The 18,789-nt window shown below is 31.0% G+C and overlaps 1 protein-coding gene across 1 annotated transcript in view; it reads left to right on the top strand.

Annotated features, from left to right (window-relative positions):
* The window catches only part of LOC118197847 (diuretic hormone class 2-like), a 216,126-nt gene that overhangs the window by 108,127 nt on the left and 89,210 nt on the right, over positions 1 to 18,789 (top strand). The window contains exon 2 of the mRNA XM_085816374.1: positions 11,826 to 11,956. Within this exon, the coding sequence (XP_085672500.1) occupies positions 11,865 to 11,956 (92 nt within the window). The 5' untranslated portion in view covers positions 11,826 to 11,864. The remainder of the gene's footprint in view (positions 1 to 11,825; positions 11,957 to 18,789) is intronic.

Below are 18,789 nucleotides of genomic sequence, written 5' to 3'. Positions count from 1 at the left end.
CATATATTATTGATTCAGCATAGCGTCCATAACAAAAAAAGTCAGTTTGTACGCCTTCAGTGTCTTTTTGCAGAGTGAGACCAAAAGTAAACATTCAATTTTTTTTCAGCGAAAAATCTGCTTTCTTGCCCGTTGGCCGAATTGCTTGTTGCTATAATTTTAATTGTAAAATTTGTTCTTTAAATTGTTTTAACTGTATTTATATTTTATATTTTTGAATTTTTAATAAAGATATTTTTAGGTTTTACATATTTTGCTTTGTCGCAAAGTGAGAACTTAATTAGTTGAATGAGAAATATATCTCGAATGAAATTCGAGGAAATAAGTTTAAATGCAATGCAGCAAAAATGTGTATAATTTAATATTCCGTACAAGGCCGTCATGTGATGTACACATCAGATTTTTTCATTTTCGTTTTATCAAGGAAAGTTCTTGAGGAAATGTAATAAATAGAAAAATAGAACAGAAAATTAAAATTTAAAAGACGAACTTTAAAGCTATGCAAACCTTTTCTGTACAAGGCTTTCTTTTTCTCATAAAAGTACCTTTCATTTTTTGAGATTATATTACGTAGGTCTTTCCTCTTCAAGAAGTAAAATATTCTAATTTACAAGTATTGAGCATCCTGTTGAAGAAAGTTTGAGGGAAAAAGGTACGAAGAAAGAATAAAAAGATAAGATTTTTCAAGCGTATCTGGTTGAAGATAAAATTCTTAAATAAGTTTCATAAATAACTAAAAATAAATATAAATAATAATCGTAATTAAAAAATATATATGTGAATTGAATTAAAGTCTCGCAGCAGTTTAATGCGGATTGCGATTTTTTTTTATTTAAATAAAAAGAATAAAAATTTTGTTTATGAATGGAGAGAAACTTTAACAAAATAAATTCTTGGCATGCGATATATTTTGACATTAAAGAACCACTGAAATTCAAAATAAACATTGCATTTTTATCACAATCACAGAAATTTAATAATGCATAAATAAAGAGAGAAAAAGTGCTAACAATATTTGTGGCGTATAACATTGACATATTACCAACAGCATATTTATCACAGCATCTCTAATATAATTTATTACAGATGTAACACAACTTGCTCTATCTAAGCGTAGAAAACTAAATTTTAACAGAGAGAAACATTGAAAGGTGGTTTCAGTAAATTATGCAGCATATTGTGCATTGATGAAAATTAGTTTTGGAGAATATAGAGCATATTTAGAAGCAAATAAAGGAAGCAAAAATAATGTTCTTTCTAGAAGGACAATCACACAAAGCCTTGGATGCATTAGACAGATTGGATTCGTAAAACGGAGTGTAAAGGAAAACACTCTCAATCTTGGTAAGTGTTAGCTTTAATTGAACTTTTCGCTGCAACGGGAAGCCTCGCTGTCGTGCATATGAAAAGGCCTATTTAAAGTAAATAAGCATTTGCCTTGTTACTTATATCACTTAATCAGCTTGCATAAAATTTACGTATTTATTTCATAAAGTCGAGTGTATTTTAAATTATGCTAAAAATAGTGAAAAATATTCCATTCTTACATATGGTATATTTCTCTAATTTAGGCGTAATTATGAATGTTTCTGTTTTTATTTAACATGGGCAGAGCGACAGTTATGAATTAGTCTTTCTAATGCAGCGATTTCCAGACTTTTGGCTGCACATTCTTTGGTAGTGCATTTCTAAAACAATCTTAAGTAGATTTTATTTGCATTTTATACCATGCTAATAAACGCTCAGTAATGAAATAAGCAAAGAATAGAATAACAAGATGAAAAACGCTTGCATATATGATGCATATACGACGTCGTATGTTATCATCGAAAATTCAAAAAATACATTACATTTAAGTCAATATAGTATCATTGGCTTACGCTACAGTTTGCAAAAGTATACATCACGCTAATTAACGCATTATAATTGTTATTTTAAGTTCTTAATTGTTATTTTAAGTTAATATATATAGAAATAATATTTTTACAAGACATAACAAAGTCCCAATATTTGTATAAGACACACAATCTTTGAGCATGTTTGATGGAAAAAAGTTTTTAATTTTAATTCATTTGGTATTGTGAGACACTGCCTTAAACATGGAATTTTAATTAAATTATTTATCTTTTGGAAAGAGTTATAAAAAGATTAACAATTACAAGACTACCTATTTAGTTATTCAAAATGACATTAATTAGCGAAGTCATAGATACAAACATACATGCACTATTCGGAAAGGTATTCGTATGAAATACTACAGATGCGTATGATCCATGAGAAAGGAATTTTTTTATAATTTTATTCCTTTTTCTAAATATATTTATAAACCCGGACAGAAATTACGTATAGCTTGAAGATTAGCTGCGAAAACAGTAAAAATATCGCTCTACGATCCTGCATCTTTTTTACGTTACGTTAAAAAATACGCAGATCTTTAGTGTAACCTCCTGTAGGTGTAGTCTTGCTGATGAATGGCACCCTTGTATCATGCATGGATCACTAGTTGATTAACTGAATAAGAAATAGCATGCAGGGAATATTTTCATAAGGGTAAAACATCTTCATGGAAAACGTTTTAAAAGAAATCGTCTTTTATTTACGTCATGATATATAATACAAAAAGGAAGTTATTAGTTAAACTGAAACACATATATATTACACTATCTAATTTAATTTGAGAAAATACTATCGAAATGAATCAACTAAAATTTCATAGTCACACTCAAAAACGTTTTAATATAAAATAGTATAAGCTGAAATTTTTAATAGGCATACAAAGTCATTAAAAACAATTGTACTGCAGTATTAGTTTAACTAGAAACAAGTAATCATAATAAATGTTTCATTAAAATGTGATACAAGTAATATTTAAATATGTTTAATTTATGATACTAAAAATATAAAAATACAGAGATGATAAATTAATTTCCCAGGAGATCACAATCGCTATACTAAAGCATAAAATAAATGAGGATTTAAACTTAAAAGCTAAATTGCTCATAAACACCACTAGAGATTAAACGGCCATTCATTGTTAGCTGAAACCGTTTATGACTAAAACTAAAAAATATATATATAATCCTTGTATACTAAAAGAGAATAATAATTTGTTTACATCATTTCGGTATTTTTCAGATACTCCAGAATTCTATTAATTTGAACTAATTAGAGGAAACTAGTTTGGGATAGACCTTTTTAATTATATCACAGTGTCGATAATTAAAAGAAAAACAAACACATATGTCTTCGTTAAGAAAAAACTACGCACGACAACTAATTTCCACGCATTTTTATTACTATTTACGTATTGTTCATCGAGCTCTACTATCGAACCAGCTTGCTTTAAGACGAATTATACTCATTCACTTTTAAGCTTATTAATTATCTAATAATTTTACAATATGAACATAGCTGATAACATACTGTTATGAATTTTGTACATATACGGATAATTTTAGAGAAATTATTTGAAATTGTATTTTTCCGAATAATGTAACATGAAAATCCAGGGGGAGGATGCTCTGCCAGAAAAATAAGAATGAAGGGGCAAGTCTATGTAACAGTGAGTAAATGGCTATCTCACTAAATTGATCAGATATAGCTAAACTGGCAATGGACAAATTTTTGTCGCCACATTTGGCAAGAAATTGCCAAAACTCGCTGAACTTGGCAACTAATTGTCGATGTTGTGGTATGGTCCATGTATTTCCGTAATAGGTATTGTCGTTGAATAAATGTAATTGGTATTAGCTATAACTCTATCTGACCCTCTTATGCCTTCCTGTAATTTCGAGAAGCAGAAAGTACTAGAAATATCTCAGCGCGGCCGTGGGAAAACTATATAAGACCGGAGAAAGCATCTGCCCTCAATTGTTGTTGTGAGTTGTTAGATGAGCGTGAGTTCGGAATACTGAGGTATCTCCGGGTTAGCTTCCTCTTTAGAGGCGTTTTGCATTTCGTTGTGTTTAAACGTTCTTAGTAATTTGAAGTGTAACTGCTGATTGTACTCTACGAGACTATGAACACCTGTTCGAGTATTTCTGTGAAACGTTCTAGAACTTCGAAGTGTTTCTTTTAATAAAATACATTTTATCAACCTGTCGTCGGACTTGCGTGCATTCAGTCTATTAAAAATCCGTACACATACGCAACAATATTAAACCTCTGCTACAGCACACTTTAATATCTTGTTGCTCGTCACAGAACAGCGACCATAACAGCATAATATAATAATGATTAAAAAGTGGGTCGTGGTTCTTACAAATTAAGGTATCATTAACACTCACATAAAATATGATAGCCTTTAATTTGTAGAAAAAACTTTAGGTATTTTTGAAAGCAGAAGACATGAAAAATGAGCAACGCCTTCTTCAGGAATCGAACCACGGACCTCTGGAAACGCGCCCAGCGTGCTGACCACTACACTATGAAGGCATGCTAAGAAGGCGGGAGGAAATGCCTTATAAATTATACTGATATTTGTATCATTAAAGAGACCGTTCAAGCACGCATTTCAAATGCACACATAATACTAAAAAAATCATGTTCGCACTAAAATAATATGTAATACGAAAAAAAAAGCTTCATTTTACTGAAAATCTTCGGATTGTTTACTTTAATAAATGTAGTTTTTAAACATCATCTTCTAAATATAGATTAATATTTTGTTAAATCCGTTTTAAGAGCAGGTGCATTGTCGTTGCTGCAGTGCAGAAAATGCACTACTTAATAACTAATTATGAGTTAAGGGATATAAAATAAAAGTTCTGGATTTTATTGCTTTCACAGGGCAAAGTCCATTTGTAAATTTTATTTTCAATGCCTTGGATAAAAAACATACATGAACAAAGAGCATAAAAGCTAGGATTAAATAAGATTAATTTGAATTATATATTCCGTTAATAATCTTTGTCTTCCAGTAGATAAGAAGATTACTGCCAATTATGTTATATTCTTTCAGAAGACAAGAGCTATTTTATTTCGAAATATACAGCACGCATTAAACGAGGTATCTTTCGAAAATTTGTACTGTTCCTGATTTAAGAATTTCCTTCTATACAAAATAATGTTCGAAAAATGTGTACTTAAAATTTGTGACGATAGCAAGTACATCTTCCCAGAAAACATTTTAAATATATAAAGCTATTATTGTAATGATGTGTGAAAAATCCTGTTTCATGTTTGGCATTGAGGCGATACGACTGTTTCTTTGTGAGAACAGTGAAAGGAATTTTAAAGAACTCTCATTTTTGTATTAACAGTTGCTTACGTTTTTATTAGCAGTAGCCCTGTCATAAAGCTAAATTGTTGTAAATGAAATAGCCAATTTTAACTAGTTTTAAAAGGAAAGACTAAAAAGAAGAAGAATACAAAGTAATTGAGTAGAATACTTAAACAAAGTACAACCCATTATTAACAACAACATCAACCCATTTTTACTGACAACAACATCACTCCATTGTTACCGACGTGTGGTAATGTTATTTGTACGACGGTTATAAAAATCAACATGTGTAAAAGTTTTTAAGTCCTACACTGCTCTAATAAATTGATGCATCGCTGGCAAAACATTTATGACGTTACTGAAAAATGGTCTTCTATTGAAGGAATATCAGGGGAGTGTGGAAGACGAGGCACAATTTCATATACCAAATGCTTTATTTGCTCTGTCACTAGCACTGCCGTATGAGGTTGGGTAATCTCCTCTAGTGTAATAAAACTCCCTATTACTTTAGGATAACACCCAACCGCCACAAGTATTGCCTGCTTAAGACACAATTTATCATGCATTGAACACATATCTATACAATATCGAACTGATTTAACTTTTCATCTCGTGAAAGGAATGGTACAAGATCACAACACCGTAAACACTATCTTCTTTCGAGGAAAAATATCTGGAATCCTTACAGAGCGTTTTAATTGTCATGAACCTGCACGAGTGTCGCAGAATATCCATTTCTCATACACAGTCACAATTCGTTGCAGGAACCTTTCTTGTTTACCTTTGAAGAGAAGAGCCCTCTTCCAAACGCTGTGCTTTGGTTTCATTAATGAGCTCGTAAAGCACCCATTTATCGAGCTTACTTACTGTTAGTATTTTCGCCAAGTCCTGTGAAAGAGTTAAAAAGTGGCATTTAATATCTAGATCATCTCTTCCACAATTTACCACAGATTTCATTCGAATAAATTCTTAAATTCTTAGAATCAAAGATTTAGGATGATGTCCATACTTTTGTTAAAGTTATATAAATTTTAATTGACATAGTTTATTGATATGCGTTTTGCAGGTAGAATTCAATGCTTAATTCTCGCGAGCGATAGAAATACTACACTTGCATCACTCATGTGTACATTGACACTTGACATAAGAAACTGCGCTAGCCTCAGCGCTTGCTTTCTTCCATAAGCAATAGAAATTAAACTTTATTCAACGCCGTTTCATTTGCAACAGCCCAGTATTATTATCCGAAAACTATTAGTAAAAACAACAATAATTCTGCACATGTAAAAATTCTATTTTACTTTTCTAATACCTATCTTATTCTGAAAGGTTCTGGAACATGTTCCTCATTAGAGATTTTTAAATATTAAATAAAATGAAATTATACTATAATCTTAAAGTTATCGTTTACTTTTTGTTTTCGATTTCAATGTTTACTTACACATGGATCCGGTTCATCTTAAGAGGTGTGGCACAGAAGTCTTCTGGAACTGTTTATCTCACGTTTTGAAACAACTTCATTTGCATGGTACATCGTTCGAATTGCTATCAATAGAGTAATGCAGGGCGAAATTGGGTAAAATGTCTGCGTGCTATACACTATTTTTATACATTTTTATGTATCTGTTGGTAATTATCTCTGGGTCTCACTGCCAAACGCTGAGACTATATGACAGCCTGATATTCGCCATGATCAGGTGCAGCCTCCTCGATTGACTGTATCTGAACTAGGGACATCTTTTCACAAATTTTCTTCTACTTAGACTATGTCAAATGAAATTCACCTTTCATCACTCTAACTAGTAGTTTGTGAAAGGAATGCCGAACAGATAATTCGTAGTAAAGGATATTTTATATTTTACTTAGGCTGAACTTATTCATAGAAGGTTTACATAAAATTTCTCCACAATGAGTACTGAAACGAAAGAAGGGCATTCAACAGAATAAGATAAGCAGAAATTATGCTATGAAATGGTCACAAAACAAAACTTTCTGTACAGAATCGAATGCAATGAAAAATACTATAAATAAAAAGCACGCTCATGGATACTATAATATGTGCATGATTCGAATTACGCATCACTAGTAATCATAGAAACAACTCAGCGCCATTCCAGAGACTGGTAGATGCATTAAAAGCCTGGAAATGTTTGAGAAATGCATGAAAAGAATATTAGTTCGTTTCAAATGTTCTTCTGGTGTAGTCGTAGGGTGAATATTTATTTGATATTCAAATGCCTAAAAACATCAGTTGAGTGATATCGGAAAATCCGGAAGACCTTGAGATGGAACCATCTTCTCGAATTCATTTACTGCTTGATGTACATTTGATTGGAAAATATGGCAGCTCTTAAGATCGGACTGTCTTCTCGAATCCAGTTAGTTCTTGCTGTACATGCGAGTAAGAAGTGTTTTCGAATGGAATATTACTTGATATTGACTCTTGGCTATAATATGGAAGTTGATTATCAAACAGCATTGCAATTTGTCATGAATATTCAGACAGACGTGCATTTTTAATTCGTAAACAGTCAACAAACAGTGAATGAGTGCAATTCCTAACCCGGGTGTACGTGGATTGTTTTATCTACTCCCTCTTTTAACGCCATTTTTTCCACATCGAAATGAGTATGTGATTTATTTGAACGAGCAAAAAGAAAGATTTAGCACGTTGTAGACTATGTGCTTAGGATGTGACTTGTGGAAATATCCCAAATTGCGATATCTTTCTCAGTACAGCCTTCGAATTACTATTTTCCCCTTTTATAGTTTGCGTATTCTATATTTAAATAGTCCGGTATTGTGTGGCCATTAAGTGACGTCACAATTACTGCCTGTAATGTCTATTTCTTATGAAAGCTATAATAGCAAGCATTCCTGACTAAATGCTTTTATATAGGTTTTTCGATTGCAGACACTGCATCACTTATCTGCACATGGAAAACATAGATTTCCTTTTCTTTAGAACACAAAATAATGTTCATATTTTCTCAATCTATCTTCTCTTTTTTCTTTTGTCCACCTCCGCGGATCAAGCAGTAAGCTTCTAGAATTATGTTGTCACTGACATGACTAATATCTCACAGTTCGTAAATACCGTGTTTCCGGCCATACCTTCACAGAAAATTATTTTCTTAACTTAATCCAAAGAATGCATTTCCAGCATTTAGCGTTTCATTTCCATGATACTATGTATAACCTGAGACAAGAGTAAGTTACACTTTTTCCGCATCCTTCTACACAAAACTCTCTTGTCTTATATGTTGTACAGACATAAGTATTTTTTGGAAGCAGGCAAGATGAAAAATTAACAACGCCTTTGCTGGGAATCGAACCAAGGACATCTGGAATACCGGCACAGCGTGCAGAACCACTACAACACGAAGGCACGCCAAGAAGGTGAGAGAAATACCTTATATAGTCCCCCTTTTAAAGGGCGACTGGGGTTTTTAGGGGACCCAATCGCCAAATCCTGGGTGTAGAGAGTCATCATCTATCACCCTTTTAGTTCGAGTGCCAGTGTTCCAAAATAAAATACATTAGGTATTTTATTTATAAATGTATTTTAACTAAAATAAAATACATTAGGTATATCCAAAATAAAATACATTAGGTATTTTATTTTGGAAGCAGGAAAGATTAAAAATGAGCAAACGTCTTCGCTGGGAATCGAACCACGGACCTCTGGAATGCCAGCCCAGCTAGCAGAACCACTATACCACGAAGGCACGCTAAGAAGGTGGGGGAAATACCTTATAATGTTAATAGCTTTAATAATCTTGCTATGCATTTCTTGGTTCAATTTGTTTTTCAAAAACTTTAGAATGTGCTGATCGACTGAGATATCGTCTTAAGTTCTATACACTTATATAATTTCACACATTTGCTACTGAATTTAGCATCTTGCATGCTTGTATTTGTAATTATCTATTATAAATCGTTTTCAGTATTTAAATGCATAGCCAAATTTTAAATAAAGCTATGTGCCTTTGATTACAAATTAAAATATAATAACGTATTTAGAAATGAAGTAAAATTAAAGTTCATTAAATTAGAAATCCAAAATAAGTCCAATAAGTCCAAAATTGTACAAAAGTATAAGCATTAAAATTCCAAATACGCTATTTTACACAAAAATATTTGGTAAGTTCTATGTGTTCATATTATTTAAATAATATAACTTATAGAATGGCAAAATAAGTATGAAGATCTGAATTTCTTATGCGTAGTTTTAATCTCTTATTCTCTTTCATTATTTTTGTATCACTTAGAAAAGCAGACTAACGCAGATTTGTAAAAAAAGAAAAAAAAAAAAAAAAAGAAATGGAGCACATATCAATTTCAAATTTGAAAATTTTCATCACTTTGAGACGTTTATTTCTTGTTTCAGTATAGGAACTAAGTATAAGGATATATTTTGAGCTTCAGTCAGAATATTATTCTCTTTTTCGTTTCTTCCGATTTCGTTTTGTGGGAAGAAACTGCAATTTAGTTTTGGGGAAGGAATAAAATGCAATATGCGCCGAAAGGGAAAAAGAAAACTCTAGAACATCGCTCACAAAAAGCAAGCATAGTTGAAAGCTCTGAAGACAGTCTAGATAACTTGATTCTAAAGGTACATAGCATGCTTGTAATGTAATTTTAGTTCCGGGTGCGAAGTAAAAAATAATAGAACGTGTTTTGTCACCTCAGTTTCCCGACTTTTCCTTGCATTGTCAAGATTTGGTTACTACGCATGCGTAAAAGATGAGCTTTTAGGAGCAATTGCGAATAAAATGAACCGCTATTTAATCCATCTTTTGAATATACTTTTTTCTCTCATAATTCTATCATAAATTCTAGTTACTGCATGTGTGATTCACTTAGTCTTTTAAAAAGCATTTCTGTTCGATGTATTCAGCACAAACACTAAAGTTTGAGCTGGCTTGCATAGGTAATGCTTCATTTTATGTTCAGATTTGATTCGCGCTCTGATTTTAATATTTTTTGTTTAGAAACTGCATTTGAACTTTTAAATTAATGTTATAACACGTTATAGTTTTCTTTGCACTTTTCGCGACAGTATCCATTAATTTAATTTAAATTTATTCAAGTAAACGTTTTGGGTGTATAAACACTAACTGCTCATATATTATGTATTTATCAGCGAACTATTGCCTAAAACTGCATATAAACAGTTTACGATGTTTTCATAAGGATAAAATTACTCTCTTTTATATTTATTAGTAATTCGTAAGATTGAAACTGAACACTTTTATGAGCTTTTTTGTTCATTAATATTTCATTATTTTTTGTTTCATATATTTAGTTGGCCCCACAAATATGCCAGATAGCTATACTATGTGCTAAATATATACTAAATTTCTTATCGATAAGATTTAGATACAATTTTAACAGCAGAATTATAAAAAGCAGCTAAAGATTAGAAATTTTATAGAGGAAGTATGGAAATATGGAACTTTGTTTTCACTCACAATCTTCACGAATAAAAGTAGAATTCTCTTTAACTACTTAAGTACCTTTAGTTTGCTTGCACTTAGGTCGTTACGCGGTACCCAATTTTTGTCTTGTCGCGAAATTGTATTTTAAATTTATACGTCTACTTGTTTAAAAAATGTTAAACAAATTTATTAATTCCATTATGAAATATATACTTTACAAAACTTCTGTCAGAAACAGCAAAACAAAACTCCTTTTTTTGTACTGAGATAAGAACAAACAAAGAGGAATAAAGCCACGTGAAAAGATTTAAAGCAAAAAAGTAGTTTCAAGGAAGTGCTGGCATTATTGCAACGACAGAAGAAGACAACTCAAAAAATAATATCATATATTGAAGAAACACAATGGAAATAACTAATGACAAAATGAATTGTCCATGCACCGACTAGAAAAAAATGAATACCATCAAAATCGTTAATCATTAGAATTAAAACACAGCGAAATATCGCTAAGAGCACGATTTCAGACGATTTTCTCTGGCGTGGAAGTGTCGTCTTAGAGAATATGATTACGGTAATATTTCAGTACCAATATTTACTTATGTTTTCAGAAACAATTGACATTTCCAGAAATAGTCATTTAGAAAGTTATTTCTGCAAAAGGTTAATAAACTCTATTTCATTGTTTTTAAATAAGACAAATACAATACTGTTTGCAATAGTGTTTCTTTTCTTAAACTCATTTCTATATATTTAATTTGATCACCCTCAGCAGTTTCTCCTTTTGCAAACCAAGCATCTGAGAATTTAAATTATTCAGCATCAAGGAATCTATTTTAAATTAGAAATCTAAATATATAATTTTTTGCTTCCGTTATTATCATTTTCTGTGGATCAATTACTTATTCTGAAAGGAAATAAATTTCAGAAAAGTCTTTCTGTTTTAAATTCACTAATCAATATTACCCTTTTATTATACTACAAAAAGAATGAAATATACCTACACAAAAGTTATAGAGAAACCAAATACACATCCTAATGTAACGATAAAATTAAAAAAGTATTGCTGTAGAAAACTCTAGCTGTTACATTTAAATAATCAGGAATTCATTAATGTTTTAGCTAGTATAACAATGTTAACATTTCAATATATATTTTTGCAGATTCCAACACTCCACTCGCCTTCTTGTCAGTGAAAAGAAATGGAAAAAGAAATCAGTTTTCGAATCTTTTTCGCAGTTCTGGCCCTTATGGTGTGTTGCGTATCCTCATTAGAAGCTCAGATGGCATCCAGGTAACATTTATGCTTAACTATATTGTTTATTAAAAATATGAAAGGTTTCAGATTTTAAATTACGCCCAAACAGGCGTTTCTTAACGTTTTGTGTGTTACATTATTTATTCAATATGATGTTCTACGTACTCAAACTATTAAATTGAGTTCAACAGGAATATCGCAAATTAGTTTTAAAATGAGCAAATCTTTAGAATTTCCGATACAGAGTCTCGCGCAGGAGATAAAACAATTTTTTTTCCTTGCCATTCCTCGCTTTGAAATCGTTTAGTTTTATAATCAAAAATTCGCTGAAGTGTTACAAAATATGAAATCGATAATAAAACTAATTTCAAATTCAAATTAGGGCTTCCACATGCCCATATTCTATCGAAGATTACGTTATTTAAATTTTGATGGCTTTAGGTACCGTTGTGTTATCAAAATGCGAGAAACATACATACATTTGTGCAGATTCCAGGATGTCGTTTCAAGGAAAACTGACTTGTGTTAATGTTGTATATGAGAAAAACCACGAAAACCAATCAAACAGCCGGGCCATGCCTAAGTTCAAACCTGCCTTGAATTACCACTATTCAGCGGTCAATTAAAGAAGTAAAAAATGCATTAAACATTGCCACTTTAAAGAGTCCTGCCCATTCTCCATATTTCGAAAATAAGTATTAGAAATGTGCGTGTGTGTTTGCATTAAGGACGCGCTATCCATAATCACCGTAAATGTAAAAACGTACAATGCAGTAATTTAGAAAGCCAACTTATTTCACCTCAACAGAAATATTCAACAGATTTTGCAAAACTGATCGACTACGTTGCCAAATCCTGCTAAAGAAAAAAAATCATATTGTTTTTAGATTGTTTTTAAATGCTAATTTAAACCATGTTTTTAAATATTTATTCTGTTGGATCTACGCTTTGATCAAAGCTTCTACCCAGAAATCTTTTCATCTGCGGTGGTTTAACGGATTAGGAAACTTTGTAACAAAAAGTATTTATTTTCTTAAAATAAATAGAGAATGCAGTCAGGAAACAACTGTCGGAAACTTAAGTTAATGTGATATCAGAGAGAAAAATTATTAGCTATGCGATTAATCGCATAAACGATCCAGAGAAAATATATCTTAGCAAGGTAACTTGTTTAAAATGTCAAATTTTACGAATTACGAAAATGCGGGAACAAAAATGAAGCCACATTCGAACGAAGTAGCTTACTATTAGTCTACACGTATGTATCAACATAACAACTTAGGGCCTAGTAAAAGACCAGCACGTTCTATTTGATGCAACAGGGTTAAAAGCTCAGTTGAATTTTGAGTGAAGCTTATGTTAGCTTTAGTTGTAAATTCTAAAAGGCTTCAGGTAATAAAAATCTGTTCATAGGGAGAAGACTGACTTGGCAAAATAAATTTGTTTAGGTAATCAATGTAGATAAACTCTTGAGGTTGTAGAATAATTAGGCTATTTTGAAGATGTGAAAAATGAGCAATCTCCTCGCCGGGACTCGAACCTGGATCTTTCAATTACGCGCCGAGTGTGCGTCTAGTTATACAACGAAGGCATAGTGGAGGTAGGGAGAAAATACCTTTTCAGGTTTTTATTCAAAACAATGCAGAAATAAAACTGGAATTTGTCTTTGATGGAAATGCTCGTAAAACATATTCTAATTATGTGTATATGAAATACATCTTCAACATAAAAAACTTAGAACCTTACTATGATATTTTTAAAAATATCAAAATTGGTAAGATTTGCAAAATTTAAATTTTACAATATATGAATTTTGTAGTACATATAACAGATAAACAGAGCAAAAAATCTTTGGAACATTAGTAAGAAATTTTTAAAACTGTCTAGATCGGCAAGATCTGTGAAATGTTAATTTTTATAACCGCTAGATTTTCAGTAGACCTTAAGTTTAATAAATTATTCAGCTTATTAAACATCTTAATTTAAATCTGAGACTTAAAGTTTTAGTTTAAATTTTTACATTAAATCTAATCTATGCTTTAATTTTCTTAATTTGTAATAAATTCCTTTAAGAATTTATAGAAGTACAGCGGTCTAATTACATTAAAAAATTCTAAATGAAAGTAAAAAATAATTTCGAAATGCAGATTAAAGGGAAGAATAACGGAAATTTAAAAATTTATTTTTCTCGCAGTTAAAAATGTATTCTGCAACGATGATATTCGAAATAATCATAAATAATGTAGAAATTAGGCTATATTATTGATTATTCCTTTCCTAAAATAAGTGTTCATGAGTTCCGTTTTAATGCTTTGCTACGAAATATGCATTATGTTTCTTTAGTTTGACCATTGTGTTTAACACCAATGATTATAAATGCTATGAAACAAAATTAAAATCTGATTTACAAGTTTTGTCAAAAGAAAAGGAATACAATTTTAAAGATCCAATTTATAGAGAATCCATCCAATTTATCAGCTAACAGAAACCTTAAGTGTGATGAAAACAAGACTACGAGAATTTGTTGCAAAGGGAAAAGAAGTAATAATAATAGTAAGAAGGAAATTTTCTTCAAGCATTTTCAGCAATACAAGAATAATTTTCTCTTTGCAGAAAACAGTATATATCAAAATTTATCGTAGTCTTATCGGCATATATCGAGTAGTTATCAGCATATATCGAAATGTACACTTTTCTCTGTTAAACTAATGCTAGTCAAAGAAAAGTTTGCTTATTTTAAGGAAAAAAAATAAGATTCTGTTTTTCGAAACATGTGCAAAAGAGCCTATATATGTAACTTCTATTCTTAGGTAGTTTTCATTTGATTTTATGTTAGAAATATTCCTTGTATGCTATTCGCGATTTCTGAAAACTTTTGAAATTTATAATGCCATTCAAAAAGATTTAAAGCGGAATATATATCGGTTGATATTTTAGACTTCAAAAACAACTATAATCATAGATATGTAGATCAGATTTTAGAGTTTTATCTGCTGTCTGAATTTTTCATACTCTAGATTACTGCATGTTTAGATTCAGAAGCTGTCGTTGTTTTTAGCCCGAGGTTTTCTACAAAAGGCGTTATTACTACAAAAGGCGTGATGAAGTCTAGAAACACAGAAAAGGAACATGGTCAGGTAAAACTGATTTTATGATTGTTAAATGTTATGTGCTTGCTTAACAGTTCGTTATAAAAGGGCACAAGCGTGTTTGAAAATAAATTTATAGCATTTCCAGGAAACAAAATATCAATGCAATTTACCTTAGGAACTAAACATTTGTAAGAAAAATGTTGAACGTTAATTTGTTAAGTAGTATGATAAAAAAAATTATACTTTATGCCAATTTTTTATGACAGTTATGTACGCAGTTATAAACCTTTACTAAGTTATAAATAGATTAACGAAATGGAAAGGAAACGCAAGATACATTTTTTAAAGGAATCAGCAGAAACAGTTGATTCTGTGATTTCACATATGGCGCAGAATTTCTTGATGAAATATTTGTATACTGAGTCATTCAGCCACGTTGATAGAAAAAATAAAGTGAAAGCAGTTACCTAATTCCTTACTGACTCCTGCCAACTGTAAATGATTGCAATTAGTATGTAGAGAATTTGATAAGACATTTTTAAACTCATTCAAAACAGTTCAGGGACAAGGAAAGCTTACAATTTATATTAATCTATTTTATACATAGATGAATTTTATATCAAGGTAAGGCCCTGTTATCCATAAAGGCCTTCAGGCTTGCCATCCATCTTCTTTGCTTGTTCTAATCCAAGTTTTCAGCTCTGTTGCTTCGTTTTTGCAGAATTCTTATTCAAGTGAACTTTGGTCTGCAACACGTTACCTTCTTGCCAGGTGTAATTATCAAACATCTCTTGGATTATTTTCTGGCAGATAATTTTAACATGTATCCTACACATCTTCTGTATTTATTCCACTCACAATTTCATTACTTTCCATACAATTGGCAATGAAAGTAGGAACAAAAAGTATTTCGAATAATAGCAAGATAATTTACTTGTACAAAATATCAAAAACCTTTTTTTGAACTTTTGTTAACTTTCTACTACGTACAACGCGAAACAAAATTTACAGTTCTACTTTTCCCTTTCTACTGTACCGATTGACGAAATCCAGCTTGCGTTTTCCATGTCTCGAAACGGGACTTAAGATATATATTAGAATTTTATATAGCATTGTTCTAACATAGGTATTTTGACACAAAATCTGACTTTTTCTGTAAGAACATACCAATTGTTTTCCATATTTCGATTCTGCGACTCAAATTATGCCTAGATATTAAATTTTGTAAAATTTGGTGCGAGATTTATGGAGAAATTTAAAAATTTATCTTGGCGAAATGTTTTCAGTTTGCGCCAAGAATAATTCACTTAGCGAACTTTTTAATATGTGGCAACCAATTTTCCTTTCCCTGCCATTATGCCGGAGAGAAAAAAAGGCACCTCTTTCCTACCGTTTTAGATTGTGCATGAGCAGAAAAAAAATCACAACGTTTATACTTCCACATAGTTTTAGCAAAGTGTCTAAACCACATTTGATGTTTTATGGCTTTCAACAAATATGCCAAATTTAAAAACGCGCCAATATATAAATTCACGTATATCTTCGGAAATTTTTAATAAAAAACTGTAATGTTTTGCAGGTATACTTAGAATGTGATTTAAGATGATGGTAACATGTTTACAGATTATAATTCAAAAAGGTTTCTGAAACATTTATAAAAATTATTTAAAAATACAAATTTAAAAAATAAATCATAAAAATGGGTGAATTTTATTTGGAATAAACCTAAATTTCGAAATGTTAAAGGAAGAATCAAGTAAGTTTAATAAAAAAAGAGAGGTTAATATATATATACCAAACACAATTAACATTGAGGAGCTAAAATTTTGAGAGCTAATCTTTTAAAAACCACTCCTGCGATTTTTACAAAACTTGGTAGTTTGGCATAATTTGAGTTTTAGAATGGAAATATGAAAAAAAAAAATGTTATTTCAGAAAAAGTCCGATTTTGTTTCAAAATACCTCTATTAGAACGATGCTATATATAAATCTAACACATATCCTAAGTCGCGCTTTCGAGACATGAAAAACGCATGATGCCATATGGGAAAAATTTTATTGCTATACTAAGACGCTGAAGGTATCTTTAAATAACTAATTCGTTTATGCAATTAATCGTATAGCTAATACTTTTTCTCTCTAAAATCACGTTAACTTAAGTTTCCCACAGTTGTTTCCTGTCTGCATTCTCCATTATGTTAGTTATTTAAAGATCGTGAAATAACTAATTTTGTGTCTGAAACGTACTACCTACAGATTGCAATTTAAATTTTACTACCTACAGATTGTGCTCAGAATTGTAATCGAAAGAGGTGGTATTACTAGAGGCAGCAATATTGTTACTACAAAGTCAATTTTCGTACAAGATTAATATTGAAATTGTAATTTCATTAAGTACCCCTGATGTTTGTATTATCTGCAAGATGTTTAGTTAGGCATGCGTATTATTTTAAAAGTGCTCAATAGGATTTTAATTGGAATAGCATTTGCCACAGATGGGTTAAATTTGAATAAAGTTTCAGATGAAATAATTTCGTGTACTCTGTGAGAGGAATCATTATTCCGCTAACATAAATTATTACCATAAAGGGAGGGATATGGCTTTTTTAAAAGAGGGAAGCATAGCTCAAGGTGTAATATACACTGGAAGTTCATGATTTTCATCAAAAATAATTCCCTGCACTTATTGTTCTCAAAAGAAGGTACCCAAACTATGGCAGAACCTCTCCTGCTAATAGAACATATCTAATACTCACGCTACTTCATCCATATTTCGAGTATGGTTTGATACTCCATGGTTTGATAGTAATGGTCCATGGTCCTCCAGTTACTTTGAGTGCCACCAACACTAAATTGGGATGAGATTTTCTGTGCTCTGGTGATGATGTCTCTTTCAGAGTTTTGAATGCAAAATATTTTTATATATTAATATGTTTTTGAAATGACATAACTCCCGGTTTATCATAGGTTCTTTGTTCATGTTCTTTGTTGTTTATAACTCAGAATACCCAAAATTTATACCATTTGAAGAATTATGTAATCGTTGCCACATGTTCTATTCAAATACTATAATAAATCTGAAACGCTGTATAAAAGAAATTGCACAAATAAAAGAAACAGTTTTTCTCAGACGATTCAGTCTTTCTCATTCAATTAATTTAGTTCTCATTTTGCGAAATGCCAAAAATACATAAAAACTCAAAATATCTATATTAAAAATTACGAATTAAATTTTAAACACTTATTTCCTCGAATAAATTCCAGAATAGATTAAGCATGATTTAATTCGCAATAATAAATGAAAGCGTTATCTTTGTTGTTGCGAAGCTTAGTTTCTCTAGATTGTGAACAAATCCACTATTATGCAAAGTTTCAAATGTAAACAAACATAGCCACGATAGTAATAGAAAAGGAGGCTTAATCACACTTAAAACATTTTTCTATTGATGATAATTCCACAATTACTGCATGCAGGTTAACTAAAGCCATAAAACTCTTAACAGGAATAACATAATTCAATCATTTTAAAGCAAAAAATACACAATTTACAAACATATAAGAATAAAGAAACTGAGGTCACCGAGCCGAGTAACAAAGTGGATATATATATAGATACTTATATTTGTATATTTTTGGTGCGGCCGATTTGCAACCAAAATACGAGGTGCACATATACAAGTTATAGCAGTCCTACATACAAAATTTCAATGTTCTGAGGCTGCTCATTTTTGAGTTATGCGAGAGACGTACGTACGTACGCACAGACGCCACGAAAAA

Source organism: Stegodyphus dumicola, chromosome 5 (genome assembly GCF_044657685.1).
Source record: "Stegodyphus dumicola isolate Sdum_Otavi_A_Nest chromosome 5, ASM4465768v1".
NCBI classification, from domain to species: Eukaryota; Metazoa; Arthropoda; class Arachnida; order Araneae; family Eresidae; genus Stegodyphus; species Stegodyphus dumicola.
The sequence above is the reverse complement of the archived record's forward strand: the minus strand, read 5'-3'. Positions and strand labels throughout refer to the sequence as shown.